The sequence below is a fragment of the Neoarius graeffei genome, chromosome 22 (genome assembly GCF_027579695.1).
Source record: "Neoarius graeffei isolate fNeoGra1 chromosome 22, fNeoGra1.pri, whole genome shotgun sequence".
Classification (NCBI taxonomy): Eukaryota; Metazoa; Chordata; class Actinopteri; order Siluriformes; family Ariidae; genus Neoarius; species Neoarius graeffei.
Window position 1 is genome coordinate 57,920,732 of NC_083590.1, and position 20,604 is coordinate 57,941,335.

Sequence of the window (20,604 nt, forward strand, 5' to 3'; positions counted from 1 at the left end):
GGAAAGATGGATGGCACCAAATGCAGGGCAATTCTGGAGAAAAACCTGTTTGAGTCAGCCAGAGGTTTCAGACTGGGACGAAGGTTCACGGTCCAGCAGGACAATGACCCTAAACATACTGCTAAAGCTACATTGGAGTGATTTAAAGGGAAACATTTAAATGTCTTGGAATAACCTAATCAAAGCCCAGACCTCAATCCAATTGAGAATCTGTGGCATAACTTGAAGACTGCTGTACACCAACGCAACCCATCTAACTTGGAGTTGGAGCAGTTTTGCCTTGAGGAATGGGCAAAAATCCCAGTGGCTAGATGTGCTAAGCTAATAGAGGCACACCCCAAGAGACTTGTAGCTGTAATTATAGCAAAAGGTGGCTCTACAAAGTATTGACTTTAAGGGGGGGGGGGTGAATACCTATGCACACTCCAGATTTCTGTTTTTTCATCTTAACTATTGTTTGTGTCACTATAAAAAAAGTGCACCTTTAAAGTGGTAGGCATGTTGTGTAAATCAAAATGGTGCTAACCCCCCAAAAATCAATTTTAATACCAGCTTGTAATGTGACAAAACAGGGCAAACACCAAGGGGGATGAATACTTTTGCAAGGCACTGTATAAGATGAATGTTGTTTTTGTGTCACACTATTCTATTCTGCAAGGTTAGCTCAAGTATGTGTAAATGCAAGGTAACAGAGATGATGCCCCTGACCGTGAAAGGAGATAAAAGGGGAACATCTGATATGCCAGTCATGCAAAGTTGTATAAAGAGTGTGCATGATATCAGGAGGGCGCTTCTCTGGGTGAAACGCTTTGATTTTCATTGCAGAGAAGCCAGCTCTCGCAAAAGTATAATAAACTCATATTTCTGTCTCCTTTTTCCTAATAGTCTCAAGGTGTTGAATTATTACACTTTTCCACCACAATTCTTGGCAACGAGGATGGCATGTCACAAGTAGTGGGGACTTTTCCAGATCCAAACTCTGGTTCTCTTTTCAGTCTGATGATCAACCACACACTTTTACACGCCTATGCCAGGGATATTGTGAGTTCCCTACTATTTATAATGAAGCGTTGAGACAAAGCCTCAGTTCTCTTGTGCTGACAGAAGGCTCTGCCTTAATTCAATATGTGGACGACCTACTTTTGGCCACTCCTTCTAAGGAAGGGTGCAGAGCGGACACGATTTCTTTGTTGAAACATTTGGTGGCAGAAGGTCATAAGGCCAGTCTGCATAAGCTCCAGTTTGTCCAAACAGAGGTGAAATTTCTTGGACACACCATGTCAGGCCTGGGTAAGTCTCTGGGATCAGAAAGAATCACAGCCATATTAAATATACCAAAACTTCTAACCAAGAAGTAAATGGTGTCATTTTTGGGTATGTGCTCATATTGTTGTGCATTTATTTCTAATTATTCTATTATTGAGTCTCCCCTCAGTTCACTGATCCACGGCAAGGGCCTACAACCTCATGATAAGGTGACTTGGAGTCCTGAGGCGGAAGAGGCATTTGTTGAGCTTAAGTTAGGTCTCCAGAGCACTCCCACACTGGGGATCCCAGACCCTACTTGTCCTTTCGTCCAAACAGTCGATGAGAAATCAGGATGTATGATGTCAGTATTACTAAACAGCATTATGACCAGTTGCATATTATTCTGCTAAACTTGACCCTGTTGCAGTGGGATTACCGCTATGTCTCAGAGTTGTTGCTGCAGCTGAAAAGGCTGTGGTAGCCTCACAAGACATAGTGGGCTATTCAGAATGAACGTTATTGGTTCCACATGCTGTTTCTGCTCTTCTTCTAAAAGGAAAAAAATCTCATCTGTCAGATACAGTATCTGGATAAGATACAATGCTGAGTTCCGCAAAATGCCTAACAATCACAGTAAAATGTTGTTCTATTTTAAATCCCATGAGGTTGTTACGCACGGAGGACGTCAGTAAGCCTCACTGTTGTGTTTCCACTGTTTCCCAGATTTGTTTGCCTCACTCTGATTTCAGTGAGGTTCCTCTGCAAAGCCCAGACTTAGTGCTTTTTGTGGATGGCTCTGCTACAATTAAAAAAAAAATACTACAAACTACTACTAATAATAATAATAATTAAAAAAAAAACAGATTCTGGTAAGAACCTTATTGGTTTCGCAGTGGTCTCTGCCCATGAAACCCTAGTTTCAGGGTCACTTCCAAGTCACTTTTCGGCACAGGCTGCTGAACTAGTGGCACTCACAGAGGCCTGTAAATTCACAGGAGGTAAGACAGTGACTATATACACAGACAGTAGGCATGCTTTTGGAGTAGCACACAATTTTGTTTGGGATTTTGGTACATTGTGGAAACATCATAGATTTCTAACATCTACAAGAGAACCTATAGCACATCACACATTCAAAGAACTGTTGGATGCCATTTTACTCCCTAAGCAGGTTGCCATTTGTAAATGTGAAGCTCATATTAACTCAACTGATCTGGTCTCCGCAGGTAACACTGCCTCCAAGGGTTCCCCATTTGCGCTTGCATTAACCCTAACTTTGTCTCAGAATCTTCTTTCCAGGTTTGCTACACTGGAGCAGGTTCAGTCGCCAGCCACATCAGAGAAGACAGCACGCTGGAAAAAAGCCAGTTGTGTTAAATGTAATGGGTTGTGGTATGGTCCTCATACCAGGCCAGGTCATGTGGGAATGCCCTGCCTCCCTAGTTGTTATTTCTCCATGTTTGCCAAGTTGATACATGGGTGGGACCACATATCAAAAGGGGGAAATGATGGACTATATGGCTAAGTACTGGTTCACAAAGGGGTTTTCAATTTTCTCCCAAAGATTTTGTGAAAAATGTCCCATAAATTCTGTTTGGCAAGCCACCCAACACTGGCGTGGGCTCAGGGCCTAAAGCACAAGCCCCAGCTGTGTTATGTGAAGATGAAATGTTGAGTTATTGTATGGATCTCTTCTCTGCTTTCTCAATCACTCACAAGCAGGTGAGGGATGCACTTCCAGTCCCACCGTCTGGACCTCTACATGACTTGAAGCCTGGCGATTGGATTGTGGTGAAGGGCCTGAGAAGGAAGAGCTGGAGATAGTCACGGTGGTTAGGACCATATCAGGTGCTGGTGACGACGCAAACAGCTGTTAAGATTGGGTAAAGAGCCACTTGGATACACGCCTCGCACTGCAAGTGCACACCACTGCCAGGGGGAAAACAGGAGGATGAAGAGGAATCATCAGAGATGAAGGAAAAAGAAAGCAGTGAGTAAGTGAAGCTAGTGGGGTGTCATGGAGTTTTGGTGAGGTGGTAAGAGTGCAAAAGCGCATGCCTGCACTTGGTGCACCAAAAGACATCAAGAATAGTGAAGTGTCACCCCCTAACAGCACCCATCAGTGTTTCTCCATCTGACGATGCTTGAGAGATATGATGTAGATTTTTCATGATGGCATGCACTGCTACCAGATGGTGCAGATGGATCCAGAGGAGCTCCCAGACTGGCCTCCAAGGCCATGTGTGAATTATAACCACCTCTCTCGAATGGGAATGATTATGAACTATAGATAAATGTTTGATATTATCTATATTTTATATATATATATATATATATATATATATATATATATATATATATATATATGTATGTATGTATGTATGTGTGTGTATGTGTGTGTGTGTGTGTGTGTGTAATATGGGTCCGTCTCAGAAACTGGTCTCTCATTTGGGACATGATGGTCAAAAAATAAATTTTCTAATTTTACTATTTTTTTTTGCATTTACCTAACTCTCAATGTTCCTTTTGTCATGTTTAATAAGAATAAAGATAGTATCTTGCTTTATCTGGCCTCCACTGTGGAAATGTTTTTTGATTACAATTCAAATGCTTTTGTAAAATTGATTTACATATAAAATAACATCATGAAGAATTAAAGCCCCTCCTTCACAGACGAGTGAAAATATTGAATAAATTTCCTCTTTTTGATTGCTTGGGTTAAAAATGCCAAGTTATGATGACTGAATTGATTATTCACTTAAATATGAATAATATGATACATTTTGGGTATTTGATACAGCGAAATAGGACACAATGGGAAAAATCAAGAACACACCGGAAAGATGAGAATAACGGCGGTGGTAAAAGAACAGCGACTGTACCGGCTGAAGGTCGTGCGGGTCTCTGCTGCGGCGCGCGAGCAACAGGACATCACTACCGCACCGGATGGAGCGCGAGCGGGGCAAAATGACTGGCCGTAGATTCTATCAAACGTTCGATCTAAATTGATCATGGTTGCAAAATATTGGCCAAAAATACACATACACTACAAAATATGAAAGATGAAAAAGAAACATTCTATTGCCTTATATACTGCAAGACTAAAACAAAATAAAACTGTCAAAACTCACCTTTTCAGTGATAATGTCCGAACAGATCACCCGCGTAACAGAAAGACCGCAAATGGAAGCACGATCAACTTCTAACTGTTGGAGTGGAAAATTCCATTCTACACATACAAATTGTTAATGTGTGTCCTTCCCTGCACACAAATAACACGCTACGGTAAAAAAAATAGACCACAACTCATTTTATAGCTCAGAAATTCATACAAGACCAGCTACCATCATAACATATTCTGTAAGAAACATATTCTATACCTAACTTTCAGCTTTCGTTTTAAAAAACAAAATCGCAGATTTATAACTAAATTTTTATATGGCATAGTGATTTTAAGTTACTACTGTTGGTGAGGTAGTGACCTCGACCCTGAGGCTTTCTGTTGAGATCAAAACACACGATCGTATTGGTTTTGCGGAAAATGGAGTTATAATGGCGATCAAATATTTTGCATGATGTTTTATTATGGTTATGATTATTCTGTGAGCGCACCAATCCTTAGGTGTATAAAGTTACAACTTAAAATACAATCAGTGATAACTGTAGACTTTTCAGTGGACTACAACCTTTTTAAGGGAATGCAATGTAGTCAACCATTTATCATGTCCCAGGTCAAGCAGCCATTTTTCCACAAATTTGCAGAATTTTTGGCAAATTCTGAATAGAGTTTTCACATCAAAGATTTGGTTTTATCTGTATTATTTCCTTCATCATTTTATTTCAAATTAAAACCATCACCATTCAAAACCGTATAGTTTATTGACTGTGAGTATATTTAGTGGGGTACCCCCTCAGTACCCAGTTTCTGAGACAGACCCATATTTTATATTTATATATATATATATATATATATATATATATATATATATATATATATATATATGGAGAGAGAGAGCTTATTACTGGCTGAAGAAATAACACGATAGCTATGTTTGATATGTATAATGCAGGGTTCTCCACGAGGGGTCTTAGAGGGGCGGGCCGCCCCCCTTTCTGTGATTCCCACCCCCGTTTAATTTCTGCCTCCCCTTTACAAAAGGAAGAGACGTCCCTTTGTTTTCTTTGTGACAGATAGCCTTTCTCTGTTGGAGTACCGACAAAGTACACTACAGACAAAAAAATTACATCACTGTTCAGGAGAGCCTTGTGGCGCTCAGTGTGAAAGAATTTTGTGAATATCTCCTTCCGTTTTCGTGTAAATCCCCATTGTTTGGAGGGAGCACTCTGAGGAAAAAGTGCGCTTTCTGTGTGATACTCTGTCTCTAAGTGCAGCGCGCGGGTGGGGGAGGGGCTGCTCGCTTTCACTCACACACACACACACACACACAGGAGGGAGGGGCTGCTTGCTCTCTCACACACACACACAGGAGGGAGGGGCTGCTCGCTCTCACACACACAGGAGGGAGGGGCTGCTCCCTCTCAGAGAGACACAGGCTTGTAGCCTCATGGCAAATCATACATTCACACAGTACAGCTCAGCTCCTGCAATAGCGACTGCTACGCGCACTGCATCACTCAATTTCCCACAGGGGAATTGTTGGCTCTAGTTATAATTTATAATGCTTATGTACATTCTTTTACAAAAGTGCAATATTTTGATGCTGCTGAGCCATTGATCAACCTTTTTTTATGTCTGATATGTTGTAGATGGGAAAAGTAAAAGAAGCAAAAGTTTACTTAAGAAAGATGGCTCTCTTTTTATTTTTATTTTAAGTTATCATAACTTGTTCCTCAGGCACTCAATGTTAATAAACAGGCCGACATTTGAAATCTGTTGACCTCAGTTTTCATTCTTGCATTAGCTTTATGGAATTCATTGTATTAATTAATTTGCACTGAAGTGTGCAAATTAATTAATACAATGAATTCAAGTGTGTGTAATGTTTGATGTATGATGTGTTTTGTACCAGTCCAATTGATTCCTCTATTCTAAATGATTACTATTTGAGATTATTTTATGCAAATTCTATGCAAATGACATATGTAAATCTATGCAAATTTGTTTCAAGGTCATCCGATTGACCCCACCCCCCTATATTTTCAATCCGTGAAGAACCCTGTAATGTGAATCTGTATATTTTCCTATCTGTTCATTTGCGTAGAGATGTTTCACAAAAACAGCAGTATAATCGTTTCCATTTCCTTGTTAATATTATAGTTATGAAAGAATTGATAAAAGGGGGAATGTGTAGAGGAAAATATAATTTTTAGAGAATTGATAATTTTAGAGAGCAGTGATCTTTAGAAAGGTAAGCTTCAGAGACATTGTCTCTCATGTTGATATAAGATAAAGAATGCTTTTGTGACATTATTCTATTCTGCAAGGTTATATGAAGCATGTGCATATGCAAGATAGCAGAAAATATGCCCCTGACTGTGAAAGGAGATAAAAAGGGAACATCTGATATGTCAGTCATGTTAAGCTGTATAAAGAGTGCGCATGATATCAAGAGGGCGCTTCTCTGGGTGAAACACTTTGTGATTTTCATTGTGAAGAAGCCAGCTCTCGCAAGAGTATAATAAACTCGTATTTCTGTCTGCTTTTTCCTAAGTCTCGAGGTGTTGGCTTATTACGCTTTTCCACTGCAGTGCTCTCACACACCCATGACTGGCTAGTGTAATTGACCGAGCAGGGAAGAGAGAGCATGCCAGCTCTCCCTCCCAGAGAGCCCAGACAATTTTGCTCTCTTAAGCGCCCAACCACAGATGACTGTGACATCATCAAGATTCAAAAGTGGCAATATCTGGATGACGGGGAGGATGATGGGGACAACACTTTCCTGCTGTGCCACTCGGGATCCACAGGGCATGCATTTTACGCTACTTCTGGTTAAATTGTGCATGATGAATAAAACTGCAACAGTATTTTGTGGTTTACTATACAGTCAGTTTCGCAATAACAAGATTTGCAGTGGGCTGACTTCACATGTCACAAAGGAAGCCGATAGACTTCACCCTCTCTGGTTGGTCATTGTCACATGATAGAGAAGACCTACCTGGTTGGTGGAACAGGCCAAAATGAGTTCTCTGGGAGTGTGCTCTGGTTATTGTAGACTGCACTGTACAACAGCTTTCATCCCAGAAACACTGTTTGACTCAGAAATGTGTCACTAGATGATACAGAAAATAACCTCTATAACCTCTTAGACAAAAGTAACACCTTGCTGTCTGGTTGTTCCTGTAGGTGCAGGACTGAGTTCTTTGGTGTACTCCTCTTCATACCACACCAAGAGCTCATGTCCTGGGTTAATGGGTCGACAGCAACGATACAGAATTCCCCCTTGATACCGAAATGCCACAAGATTCTGTTCTTCTTCATTACGGGCACAATTCACATACCTAAAAGGCAACATTCCAGAAAAGGTAAAAATCAGATCAGAGTCACAGACTTGGAGAAAGCATGGCAGAAATATCAGTGACATGAAGATAAAGTTCTTCCAACAAATGAGGAGCTGTAAAATCAAATCACTAAAACGACCCAACAACTGGTGCATTCCTCACCTCATCCAATTCACATGCATTTCTCTTTTGGCATCAATGTATTGTTCACACTGCATGCTCCTGTATACCTGTAGAAAAATACCACATTTACATTTTTCTTCACTAAATCAATCTATTGCTTTAAATGAGGTATACAGAAACGAGAGCAATGGCTCATGCCAATATTATATTAAGCCCCATGAAGGCTGAAGTAAAAGGTTCTTGACTGTATCTTAAGATTCACAAAACGGCTGACAAGCTCCAAGATGAATTTAGTAACTGTAGAAAAATGCAGGCAAAGCTTTATCAGAATTTAGGCAAAGGAAAAGTTTATCATGAAAGGCTTTATGTCCGACATGGCAAAGCTGTGCTGTGAATCAGACCTCTCTGATAAATATCCATCCCTTGTTTTTTGGTCTCTAAACAGAAAGTTACAAAAATGCGCAACTTTAAAGTCAGTTCTGACACTAAATGGGTTTTATATAAAATATTTTGGATTTGTACAAGTATTATTTATTTGCCATAAGTGTTTGGGAGCTAATGTTGGTTTAGTTCAGTGTAGCAGTGTTCATTTTTAATTTAAAGAATTTTAAATTTACTTTTAGTCTTAGTTGTGGACTGAAAATTGCAGTTACATTTTAATCTTTTTTTTCATCAAGATTTAATTAGTGGAACTCAATTTTAATTTTACTCTAATTCTAGTTTAGTCATAATTTTCTCAGATAGTTGCATGGTAATTGTAAAATGTGCCCTGTAGTTTTAAAGGAGAACTGAGGACAAATTTATCATCAAAATTCTATTTCTCATTTTATAAAATGTAGGAATGTATTTCTGACAGCTACTTTGTCACTGCTATAGCAAGTTATGAGTATTTGAAATATGCTATGTAATATATCAGTCCATATGTCAAAACAATGGCCGCAAACGAGATTCGCAGAGACCTGTGCGAGACTTCATAGGACGGAAGTAAAACGTACAGCGGAAATCAAAGTGAACATCATCTGCCAATGTTGTCAAAAGACATGTGCGGCCTCCTTCGAATGCTGACCTAATCAAGCCAGAAGTTTTCCCTGTGTCTGAAATCGCTCCCTACTCACTATACAGGGCACTATATAGCGGGGACGCCATTTTGTAGTGCTGTCCGAAACCTTAGTGAGGATTATGTGGGAAATACACTCAGTATAATATGTATTTATCACAAAAACACATGTATGTATTTATTATTTTGAAAAGCCACCAGCCGCCTGATCTGGCATATTTTAATTTCCATTAAAATTAATTTTCGTCTTCACACTTGGCAGAATGTAGGAGGAAACATGAAGTCCATAAGACGAAGGCAGCAGGCACCTCGTTAGCCATTACTGAACATTTGTGCCCAACATGTGGTCGACACTTTCGTGCTCGATTTGGCCTTAGTCATTGTGGCAGCGGGGGCGTGGTCAAGCATCAGTCTGTGACCGGAGGACGGAGTCAGGGAAGGTAAGTGGCAGAATCACTGCACCTGAGGTTAATTAATGTGTTTGTGTGTCTTCCACAGTGACCGCACCCTATTTAAGGGGAGAGAGCAAGAGCAGAGAGAGCTCGCTCCCCAACCAGACGACTGGAGTGTGTGCGTGCATGTGTGGCTGAGAGAGTGAAATTGACGCTGAAAAGTGAAAATAAAAGAGTTTTGTGAACTCCGTTCTGGCCTGCCGTCCCTCTGTGCTCCACCAACCCATATGAACTGCTACAGTGGTGCCGAAACCCGGGAATTGGAGCGCAGAAGCAGAACAGCCCCATGGAGTCCTCCCCTTTCGCCGACCTGGTCCACGCCCTCGCCACGGCCCAGCAAAGCCAGCACCAGGCGCTAGTCGCCCTCCGGAAGGAGCAGGAACAGCGGTTCGAGGCCCTGATGTTGGCTCAGCAGGAAGAGCGACAGGCGTTCCGGCACCTCCTCACGTCGGCGGGGTCCACAAACTCCACCGCCGTGGGCCCGTCCCCCCTCACCCTAACGAAGATGGGCCCACAGGACGACCCCGAGGCCTACCTCACGCTCTTTGAGCAGGTAGCAGAGACCTCGGGGTGGCCGGTGGAACAGCGGGCGGCGCGCCTCCTCCCACTGCTAACGGGAGAGGCGCAGCTGGCCGTGCTACAGCTCCCCGCCGACCGCCGGCTGGCCTACGCGGACCTTCGCCGGGCCGTCCTCCAGCGGGTGGGGTGCACCCCCGAGCAACAACGGCAGCGCTTCCGTGCTTTGCGCTTGGAGGAAGTCGGCCGGCCGTTCGCGTTTGGTCAGCAACTCCGGGACGCCTGCGGGCGGTGGTTGAGAGCCGACAACCGCGACGCCGAGGGAGTCATCGACCAGGTGGTACTGGAGCAGTTCATCGCGCACCTACCAGCCGGAACTGCAGTGTGGGTCCAGTGCCACCACCCGGGATCGCTGGATCAGGCAATCGAAGTGGCGGAGGACCATTTGGCGGCTGTCCCGACGGCAGGACAGCAGACAACCTCTTCTCTCCTCTCTCCCCCTCTCCTCCTGTGTCTCATTCTCGTCCCATTCCCCCACTGCGGAGGTGGGGGCCAGAGCCACCCCAGCTGGCCCGCCACACCCGCGGTGCCCTCCCGTTTCTCCCTTCTGTGTCTGTCTCTCCCCCCCTCAGGTGAGTGAGCCCCAGAGCACCAGTGTGGAGAGGAAGCCCGGGCCGGTTTGCTGGCGCTACGGGGAGCCGGGCCACCTCCAACAGCAGTGCTCGGTAATGGAGGTGGGCGTGGTGGTTCAGATCCCCAACACGCCAGGAACCGCCCTCGATCGGGCCGGAGCATATCGCATACCGGTGAGTGTCCAAGGGGATACATATCAGGCGTTGGTGGATTCTGGTTGTAATCAGATCTCAATCCACCAAAACCAGGTGCAAGATGAGGCATTGGGGGGAGCACAATTGGTGAAGGTGTTGTGTGTGCACGGGGATGTTCACAACTACCCTTTAGTGTCAGTCCACATTTTTTTTTTTGAGGGGAAAAATTTATAGTGAAGGCGGTGGTTAATCCTCGCCTTACCCACTCGATAATTTTGGGGACAGATTGGCCGGGATTTGGGGAATTAATGAGTCATCTAGTGAAGAGTGGGTCCTGCTGTAGTTTAATAAGGGGAGGTCCCGGTGTCCCGTTGGCGGGAGCAGCTGTCACAGAGCCGTCTACGTCATCTCCGAGTCAGAGTGAGGAGCCGCCGGCTCCTCCTCTCTCTATTTGGAAATCCCTCGCGGATTTTCCACTGGAGCATTCGCGAGACGAGACTCTGTGGCATGCATTTGACCAAGTGAGAGTAATTGATGGTCAAATGCTCCAGCCAAACGCCACCCCGTCCTTCCCCTACTTCACAATTATGAAGGATAGATTATACCGAGTGACGCAGGACACTCAGACTAAAGAGCAAGTCACGCAGCTTTTGATTCCAAAGAGCCGCCGGGAATTGGTATTCCAGGCGACTCACTTTAATCCCATGGCTGGACACTTAGGGCAGGATAAAACACTAGCCCGAATAATGGCCCAGTTCTATTGGCCAGGGATTCGCGGCGATGTCTGTAGGTGGTGTACGGCATGCCGCGAATGCCAGTTAGTAAATCCAGCGGCCATTCCAAAAGCGCATCGAGACCCCGTTCGAAAGAATTGGGATGGATCTCGTCGGGCCATTAGATCGGTCAACACAAGGGTACCGCTTTATATTAGTTCTGGTGGACTTTGCAATGCGATACCTGGAAGCAGTGCCTCTTCGCAATATTTCAGCACGCAGTATTGCGGAAGCGCTCTTCCGCGTTATCTCCCGAGTTGGAATCCCGAAAGAGATTCTGACTGACCAAGGCACCTCGTTTATGTCACGTACACTGAATGAACTGTATGGGTTGTTGGGTATTAAGCCGATCCGCACCAGTGTGTATCACCCACAAACGGACGGTTTAGTTGAACGGATCAATCACACCCTCAAGAATATAATTAAAAAATTCGTAAGTGAGGACGTATGTAATTGGGATAAGTGGCTCGAACCCTTGTTGTTTTCAGTGCGAGAGGTCCCCCAAGCCTCCACGGGGTTCTCCCCATTTGAATTGTTATATGGGCGTGAGCCACGTGGCATTCTAGATGTGCTGCGGGAAAATTGGGAGGAGGGACCTTCACCAAGTAAAAATGAAATCCAATACATTATTGACCTGCACGCAAAACTCCACACACTCACACACCTAACCCAGGAGAATTTGCGGCAGGCACAAGAACGACAAACCCGCCTGTACGACAAGGGTACGCGCCTTAGGGAGTTCGCACCGGGAGATAAAGTACTTTAGTCTAGATGGAAATAGGGGTCCACGCGCACCCCCCGGCTTTTTTCATGACACCTGATTTTTTTGTATCTTTAAAGTGTCTACTTTCAGAATCTGACAGGTACCAAGCTGAAATAATGTCCCAAGGGCTTCATCTTTAACCCTTTAATGCACCTGACCGGAACCCGACAGATTGAAAAAAGGATACAGAATGGGTCATGACTTTTGAAGTAAACTACATACAGAGACAAATTAACACATTTTCCCATACAATACTGACCCAGTGAATGACATTAAGTGGTTGTTTTTGACATGAGACAACATTTAAACTGCCTTTTTGGTCAAAAACGGCAAAAAAAGGCCTAAAATGTGTAGAAATTCAACTTTCTTTTCATTCTTTGAAGTTTTATTGTGTACTTTTTTCACCACCTGCTCTTCATTTATCATTTACAGTATCCATTTGATTACTACATTGGGTATTAAGCTGAAATAATGCCTCAAAGTCAACATTTTTAACCCTTTAATGCCCTAGACTGGAACCCGGAAAATGATAAAACTGTCAGAATGTGGAATAACTTTTGAAGTAAACCACATACAGAGACAAATTAACATATTTTCCCATACAACACTGACCCAAAGAATGAAATGAAGTGGTTGTTTTTGACTTTTGACAACATTTAAACTGCATTTCTGGACAAAAACGGTAATAAATGGCCTAAAATGTGTAGAAAAACAACTGTCTTTTCATTCTTTCAAATGTTATTGTGTGTTTTCACCACCTCTGGCTCTTCATTTATCATTTATAGCATCACTTTTATTATTACATCGGGTACTAAGCTGAAACAGTATCTCTCTCACTTTATTTTAACCCTTTGCATCAAACCTGAAAACTCAAAAAGTCTGAGGATGTCGTGCAGAGAGTCATCACTGCTATTAAAGGCTTCACAAACCCCTGGACAATCCCTGACAAAAGCCGACTGTACTCCCTTGCATCTGGGGCTCCAATTGATCCAGAGGTTGAGGTTGATGTGTTGCGGGCCAAGGCTGCAGGCAGGGCTGCCAAAGAGCAGTTCATCCAAGAGCGCTTTGTGTCCTATAAGAGTGAGTTCTTTGACAGCCTCAAGAAGCTGAATCTCAAGACAATGGATCAGTGCAGCAAGAGGGTCAAACTTGCATCAGCACAGGGGAAGGTGGATATTGATTTAACTTGTACTAATAGTTCATTTCAATACAATACATTATATTATGGCCTACTACATTTATGCCTCATCTCATTGATTCTCAGTTCTATTACAGCTCTTTGTGTACCAGGAGCAGAGTAACCTAGCCTATCAACTTCTTGTAAAGCCACAGATTATGGACAAGCCCATCAATATTGAGGAACTCATGCGGTATCCTCTCTCACCTGTTCCTCATGCCCTTGGCTCTCCTGATGGCTATTTTGCCAAAACAAATAAGTCTGCCATTCTTCACCATCTGCTGAAGGACAGGGATGAAGAAGTACCATACCCTCAGGATGCCCTTTATATACAGGATGGCAATGCCGTCTTTCACATGATGACCAACTTACCACCAACCTGTGGGGAGATTTGCATGCAGCTCCTGGACCTAATGGTTGCCAAGCATTATTTTGTCTTCTCCACAGATTGCTACCAGCCAGATTCCATCAAAGCCCAAGAGCGACTCAGGCGTGGCTTTACTGAAAGATACATAATTGATGGTCCAAACACCCGGACGCCCTATGACTTTAAGTCATTCCTTGGTAATGAGTTGAACAAGAAGCAGCTATGTGACGACCTTCTTAAGGTCTGGGGGAGCAATGAGGCAGCATCTCGGATTGAGAGGAGTATGAGAGCAGTGGTGTGTGTTGATGGGAAATCCTATGACATAACATCAACCAATGGAAAAGTAAGTTGACCGGAGACATAAGCAGTCACCCTAACAATACTGGAGAATTGATAAGTAAACCAAATGCTCTGGAATTGTGAATGTTGTATTATAATAATGTAGTTAGATAGTTTCTTTATGTGTTATAGGTCCAGACTTCCGAAATCTATGCACTGCGGTCCAACCAGGAGGAGACAGACAGTCGCATTGTGCTGTACCTCCACCAGGCTGTCAAATGGGGGTACAAGTCATGTGTGGTGAGGACACCTGACACAGACATTTTGATGATCCTCCTCTACCATGCCAGCAAGATCAACCTCTCAATTTATCTTGACCATGGCTCTGGCAAACATCGCGTACAGGTAAATGTGACAGAACTGTCTGAATCACTGGGCCCTGACTACTGTAGCACACTGCTGGGATTCTATGTCTTTACTGGGGAAGACTGTACCAGTGCTTTTAAAGGCAAAGGAAAGGTCAATCCTCTGAAGAAGCTACAGAAGAATCCTAAACTCCACAATGCTTTCAAGCGGCTTGGTGGAGACTGGCTGGTCACCAATGAGCTTCAACAGGAGATGGAGTGCTTCACATGCATCATGTATGGCGAAGCACGGACAACATCAGTTGATGCCGTACGGGCCAAGATGCTGAGAAACATGGTTGGTGCTGACAAAGTCCTGGACTCAAAGTCAAAAGTAGACCTGGAACGCCTGCCTCCCCCCAAAGTATGTCTCATCCCACATGTACAGTGAGTCAACTACAGAGTTGCTTGCTACAAGAGATCAGACGAAGCAATAATCGAGAGCCCCAAACCATATGACCCAGGCATGGGCTGGGAGAAGACAGGAGAGGAGGTGGTGTTGGAACCCATCTGGACGATTGGACCCATCCTCCCTCCTTCTCTTGTTGAGGTACTGGCTCAGAGAGCAGTGTCAGAAGAGCAGGTAGTCGACAAGGTAGTTGATTACAAGAGCAACAACTTGTCTGTCAATGAAGAGGGAGAGTATGAACCAAATGATGAGGATGAAGAGCTGGACATGGAAGAAATAGACTTTGAAGATCTCTTCAGTTATGATGAAGATGAGTAGTGGAGGACAACTGCTTGCCAGCCTACTTTTATGAAAATAGTTTTTTTGAAGATCATTAAAACAACACGAATCAACATGTTGTCTGTTAATTAGTTGCATGTGCCCATTTGTCCCTGTTTCTTTACATCAAAGTTATCCCACTTTTGGTTGTTGGGCTATGCTGCACAGGTTTTGTTTCAAAGGGTTAAAATAAAGTGAGAGAGATACTGTTTCAGCTTAGTACCTGATATAATCAAAGTGATGCTGTAAATGATAAATGAAGAGCCAGAGGTGGTGAAAACACACAATATTTGAAGAATGAAAAGACAGTTCATTTTCTATACATTTTAGGCCATTTTTTGCTGTTTTTGACCAAAAAGGCAGTTTAAATGTTGTCAAAAGTCAAAAACAACCACTTCATTTCATTCCTTGGGTCAGTGTTGTATGGGAAAATGTGTTCATTTGTCTCTGTATGTGGTTTACTTCAAAAGTTATTCCACATTCTGACAGTTTTATCATTTTCCGGGTTCCAGTCTAGGGCATTAAAGGGTTAAAAATGTTGACTTTGGGGCATTATTTCAGCTTAATACTCATCTCATTATCTCTAGCCGCTTTATCCTTCTACAGGGTCGCAGGCAAGCTGGAGCCTATCCCAGCTGACTACGGGCGAAAGGCGGGGTACACCCTGGACAAGTCGCCAGGTCATCACAGGGCTGACACATAGACACAGACAACCATTCACACTCACATTCACACCTACGGTCAATTTAGAGTCACCAGTTAACCTAACCTGCATGTCTTTGGACTGTGGGGGGAAACCGGAGCACCCGGAGGAAACCCACGCGGACACGGGGAGAACATGCAAACTCCACACAGAAAGGCCCTCGCCGGCCCCGGGGCTCGAACCCAGGACCTTCTTGCTGTGAGGCGACAGCGCTAACCACTACACCACCGTGCCGCCCCCAGCTTAATACTGAATATAATAATCAAATGGATACTGTAAATGATAAATGAAGAGCAAGTTGTGAAAAAAGTACACAATAAAACTTCAAAGAATGAAAAGAAAGTTGAATTTCTACACATTTAAGGCCATTTTTTGCCATTTTTGACCAAAAAGGCAGTTTAAATGTTGTCAAATGTCAAAAACAACCACTTAATGTCATTCACTGGGTCAGTATTGTATGGGAAAATGTGTTAATTTGTCTCTGTATGTAGTTTACTTCAAAAGTTATGACCCATTCTGTATCCTTTTTTCAATCTGTCGGGTTCCAGTCAGGTGCATTAAAGGGTTAAAAATGAAGCCCTTGGGACATTATTTCAGCTTGGTACCTGTCAGATTCTGAAAGTAGACACTTTAAAGATATAAAAAAAAAAAATCAGGTGTCATAAAAAAAGCCGGGGGGTGCACGCGGACCCCTATTTCCATCTAGACTACTTGTACTGTTGCCCACATCGAGCTCCAAATTAGTCGCTAAGTGGCAAGGACCCTTTGAGGTCACATGGCGAGTCAGGGACGTTGACTATGAGGTGAGGCGAACGGACAGGGGTGGGGCGCTACAGATTTACCACCTCAATCTGCTCAACTCTGGAATGAGGAGGTCCCCGTGGCGTTGGTGTCAGTGGTTCCGGGGAAGGTGGAGCTGGGGACGGAGGTTCAAAAGGGAACATTGGCATCACGTACCTCTCCGGTCCCCTGTGGAGACCACCTCTCCCCGACCCAACTTGCGGAGGTTGCCCAGTTGCAGACCGAGTTTTCGGACATGTTCTCGCCCCTGCCCAGCCGCACCAACCTCATAGAGCACCACATTGAGACGCCCCGGGGGTGGTAGTGCGTAGCCGCCCTTACAGGCTACCCAAACACAAGAAAAAAGTGGTTCGGGAAGAACTCGAGGCCATGCTCGAAATAGGCATCGTCGAGGAGTCCCACAGTGACTGGAGCAGCCCGGTGGTCTTGGTACCCAAGGTCGACGGGTCGGTCCGGTTCTGTGTAGACTATAGAAAAGTCAACGCGGTGTCTAAATTCGACGCGTACCCAATGCCTCGTACTGATGAGTTGCTCGATCGACTAGGCACGGCTCGCTTTTACTCGACACTGGATTTAACAAAGGGATATTGGCAGATCCCCTTGACTCCATTATCCCGAGAAAAAAACGGCCTTTTCCACACCGTTCGGCTTACACCAGTTTGTCACACTTCCTTTTGGGCTGTTTGGGGTGCCCGCTACGTTTCAGCGGCTGATGGATAGGGTCCTCCGCCCCCACGCCACCTATGTGGCCGCCTACCTTGATGACATCATTATCTATAGTAATGACTGGCTGAAGCACCTCCAACATCTGAGGGCCGTCCTTAGGTCGCTGAGGCGAGCGGGTCTCACAGCCAACCCGAAGAAGTGTGCGATTGGGCGGGCAGAAGTATAGTATCTGGGCTTCCACTTGGGCAACGGGCAGGTGCGTCCCAAAATTAACAAGACTGCAGCAATTGTGGCCTGCCCGAAGCCCAAGACCAAAAAGGGGGTGAGACAGTTCCTGGGGCTGGCTGGCTATTATCATAGGTTTATACCTAATTATTCGGATGTCACCAGCCCGCTGACTGACCTGACTAAAAAGGGGGCACCAGATCTGGTCCAGTGGACAGAGCAATGCCAGCGGGCTTTTTCTGAGGTAAAGGCTGCACTGTGTGGGGGGCCACTTTTACACTCCCCTGACTTTTCTCTCCCCTTTATGTTACAGACGGATGCGTCGGACAGAGGGCTGGGGGCTGTTTTGTCCCAGGAGGTGGAGGACCACCCAGTGTTGTATATCAGTAGGAAGCTGTCGGTGCGTGAGGGGCGCTACAGCATCATTGAAAAGGAGTGCCTAGCAATCAAGTGGGCGGTCCTCGCCCTCCGTTACTACCTGCTGGGACGCCCTTTCACCCTCTGTTCGGACCACACACCCCTCCAGTGGCTCCACCGCATGAAGGATGCCAACGCGCGGATCACCCATTGGTATCTGGCACTCCAACCCTTCAACTTCAAGGTGATCCACAGGCCGGGGGCGCAGATGGTCGTGGCGGACTTCCTCTCCTGTCGGGGGGGGGGGGGATGGCCGCCCGGCCTGAGTTGGGCGGTGGGGGTATGTGGCAGCAGGGGCGTGGTCAAGTGTCTATCTGTGACCGGAGGGTGGAGTCAGGGAAGGTAAGTGGCAGAATCACTGCACCTGAGGTTAATGTGTTTGTGTGTCTTCCACAGTGACCACGCCCTATTTAAGGGGAGAGAGCGAGAGCAGAGAGAGCTCTCTCCCCAACCAGACGACTGGAGTGTATGCGTGCATGTGTGGCTGAGAGAGTGAAATTGACACTGAAAAGTGAAAATAAAAGAGTTTTGTGAACTCAGTTCTGGCCTGCCGTCCCTCTGTGCTCCACCCACCCATACGAACTGCTACAGTCATCTTCGGACACACAGAACCTAATCAAGTACTCCGACGTTATGGTCATCTTCGCATTGGCGACAGAGGAACATCAATTTTGCGACACTAATGACGTAAATACCAGCGCGACGGACTAGTCCTTATCCTGTCGTCTTTCCAACTCTTCTCAGTTGGTTCAAAGTCATATGGAATAATCTCCATGTCACATATGCGAGGGAGGTGGATGTATGTGCAGAAGTATACAGTTTAATAAAGTGCAGAATATATATCAATCAATCAATCACAACATGTGGTTGATACGTTCATGCTCGAATTGGCCTCATTAGTCATCTTTGGACAGTCATCTTTGGATTTTATCAGTCGTCTTCAGACAGTCATCTTAAATCACCACTACTCCCAGGTCCACTCTGGCCCGGAGTGGTAGTACCTGTGAGGGCCCCAACTATGGGTTAAATAATAACCAATGGAATGCGTGGGGGATGCAGAAATACTTGGGATGGTGTCCGAGTGCGCGGTAACCCCACTGGGAGTGAAGGACCCCTAGTTCTCGTCAGAACATTATTCTTGGAGAGGGAAACTCGTAGATAAAACCTGAGGTTCAGTTGGTTGCTGGTTGTCTCAATCCCTGTTGTGCCACTGGAGTCAAACTGAGTGTACCAAGAAGTGGGTTTAGTGATGTGCAACACTTTATCCACTCAAAACAAACTCACGCACAGGTATTTTTTGGACTCTTGGAATGTTATATGGGCTCATGATTAAGCCCTGCGGTGATAGGAGCGCAGTGAAGCATCCAGGCCTCACAAGCTGGGAGTATGTAATTGTTACCCTTCACGTAGGCGGCTTGGGATATTGGTCACTTTGTTGCTAACCCATGGCAATGGCGTGATTCGGCAGCACCTCAAGCGACGTAGCAGCCCTCTTTAGGGATAGCCTGCTCACCTGCTGGTCAGAAGGGGACCTAGAAAAGGTGGTCCTAAAAAAGCTTGCCTAATTTTAAACCGGTCAGCAACCCACGGCTGGCGGTTGTTCACTGTGCGGGTGAAATGCAAGCAATGAACAAACCACTGAGTTAAATCATGGACAACTACAAAAATGGAATCAATCAAATCTATGGATAGCATGTTGGAATGTACATACCCTGTTGAACTTACCGGGGTCTCATCATCCTAAGTGTCACACTGCACTTATATGTAGGGAATTGTCTCGATATGGTTTAGACATAGTTGCACTCTCAGAAACAAGATTCTCTGATGATGGCCAAATAGTTGAACCAGAGTCAGGCTATACCATCTTCTACAAAGGCCAGCCAGCTAATTCGCGCCGGGAATCCAGTGTGGGGTTCGCTGTAAGGACACATCTAGTGGCAAATCTTGCAGACCTTCCATATGGTTTCTCCAACTGCATAATGACTCTGAGGTTGCAAGTCAAGTCAAAACAATTAATGACAGGGGGCGCTAGTGAGCAGCGCATGGAGTAGACGTGCTTTTAGGGGCTCCTCTGAGCCAATATGTAAAAATATTATTTTGACAGTCTCATATATATTTTTTATTGGCCACAGGAATAACTTTACAAATCAGAGGCTTAACCAGTTAAGTTTTTGCAACGATATGCCGAAGAAGTTACCCACAAACGTCGAGTGCCCTCGACCATCCTCAGCGACTGCTAATGCTAGCGCTGGCGGTGCTAGTAGCAGCCAGCCAGATCATGAGTCCAGCGATAGTGACACAGAGCATCTGCCTTTAATCTGGGAGAAAGTCTCCGACAAGATCCTTTCACATATCAATGGCAGGTTTGATAAACTAGAGCAAACACTTAAAGCGGTGCAGAGCTCTCAAAGAGAATTACTGGAGAAGGTTGAAACGGTAGAGGAGTGAGTTTTGGACCATGAGAGCCGCATAACCTACTTGGAGAGGATGGTCTCGGGCCTGAGGGATGAGAACAACACGCTCAAGCTAAAGGTGGACGACCTTGAAGGCCGATCACGTCGCAATAATATTAAGATTGTCGGCATTCCTGAGCATGAAGAGGGCGGCAAACCAACAGAATTCATTGAGGCATTAATCCCGACGCTTCTCGGCGAAGACAACTTTCAGTCTCCGGTGGTTA

The 20,604-nt window shown here is 44.9% G+C and overlaps 1 protein-coding gene across 5 annotated transcripts in view; it reads right to left on the reverse strand.

The window, feature by feature from the left end:
* LOC132870992 (zinc finger protein 883-like) overlaps positions 1-20,604 on the reverse strand; it is a 120,726-nt gene that overhangs the window by 7,435 nt on the left and 92,687 nt on the right. For all 5 annotated transcript variants that reach the window (XM_060905084.1, XM_060905088.1, XM_060905083.1 and 2 more), the window contains 2 exons: positions 7,870-7,937; positions 7,529-7,707 (listed from right to left, as the gene is read on the reverse strand). In XM_060905084.1, the coding sequence (XP_060761067.1) occupies positions 7,529-7,707; positions 7,870-7,937 (247 nt within the window). The remainder of the gene's footprint in view (positions 1-7,528; positions 7,708-7,869; positions 7,938-20,604) is intronic.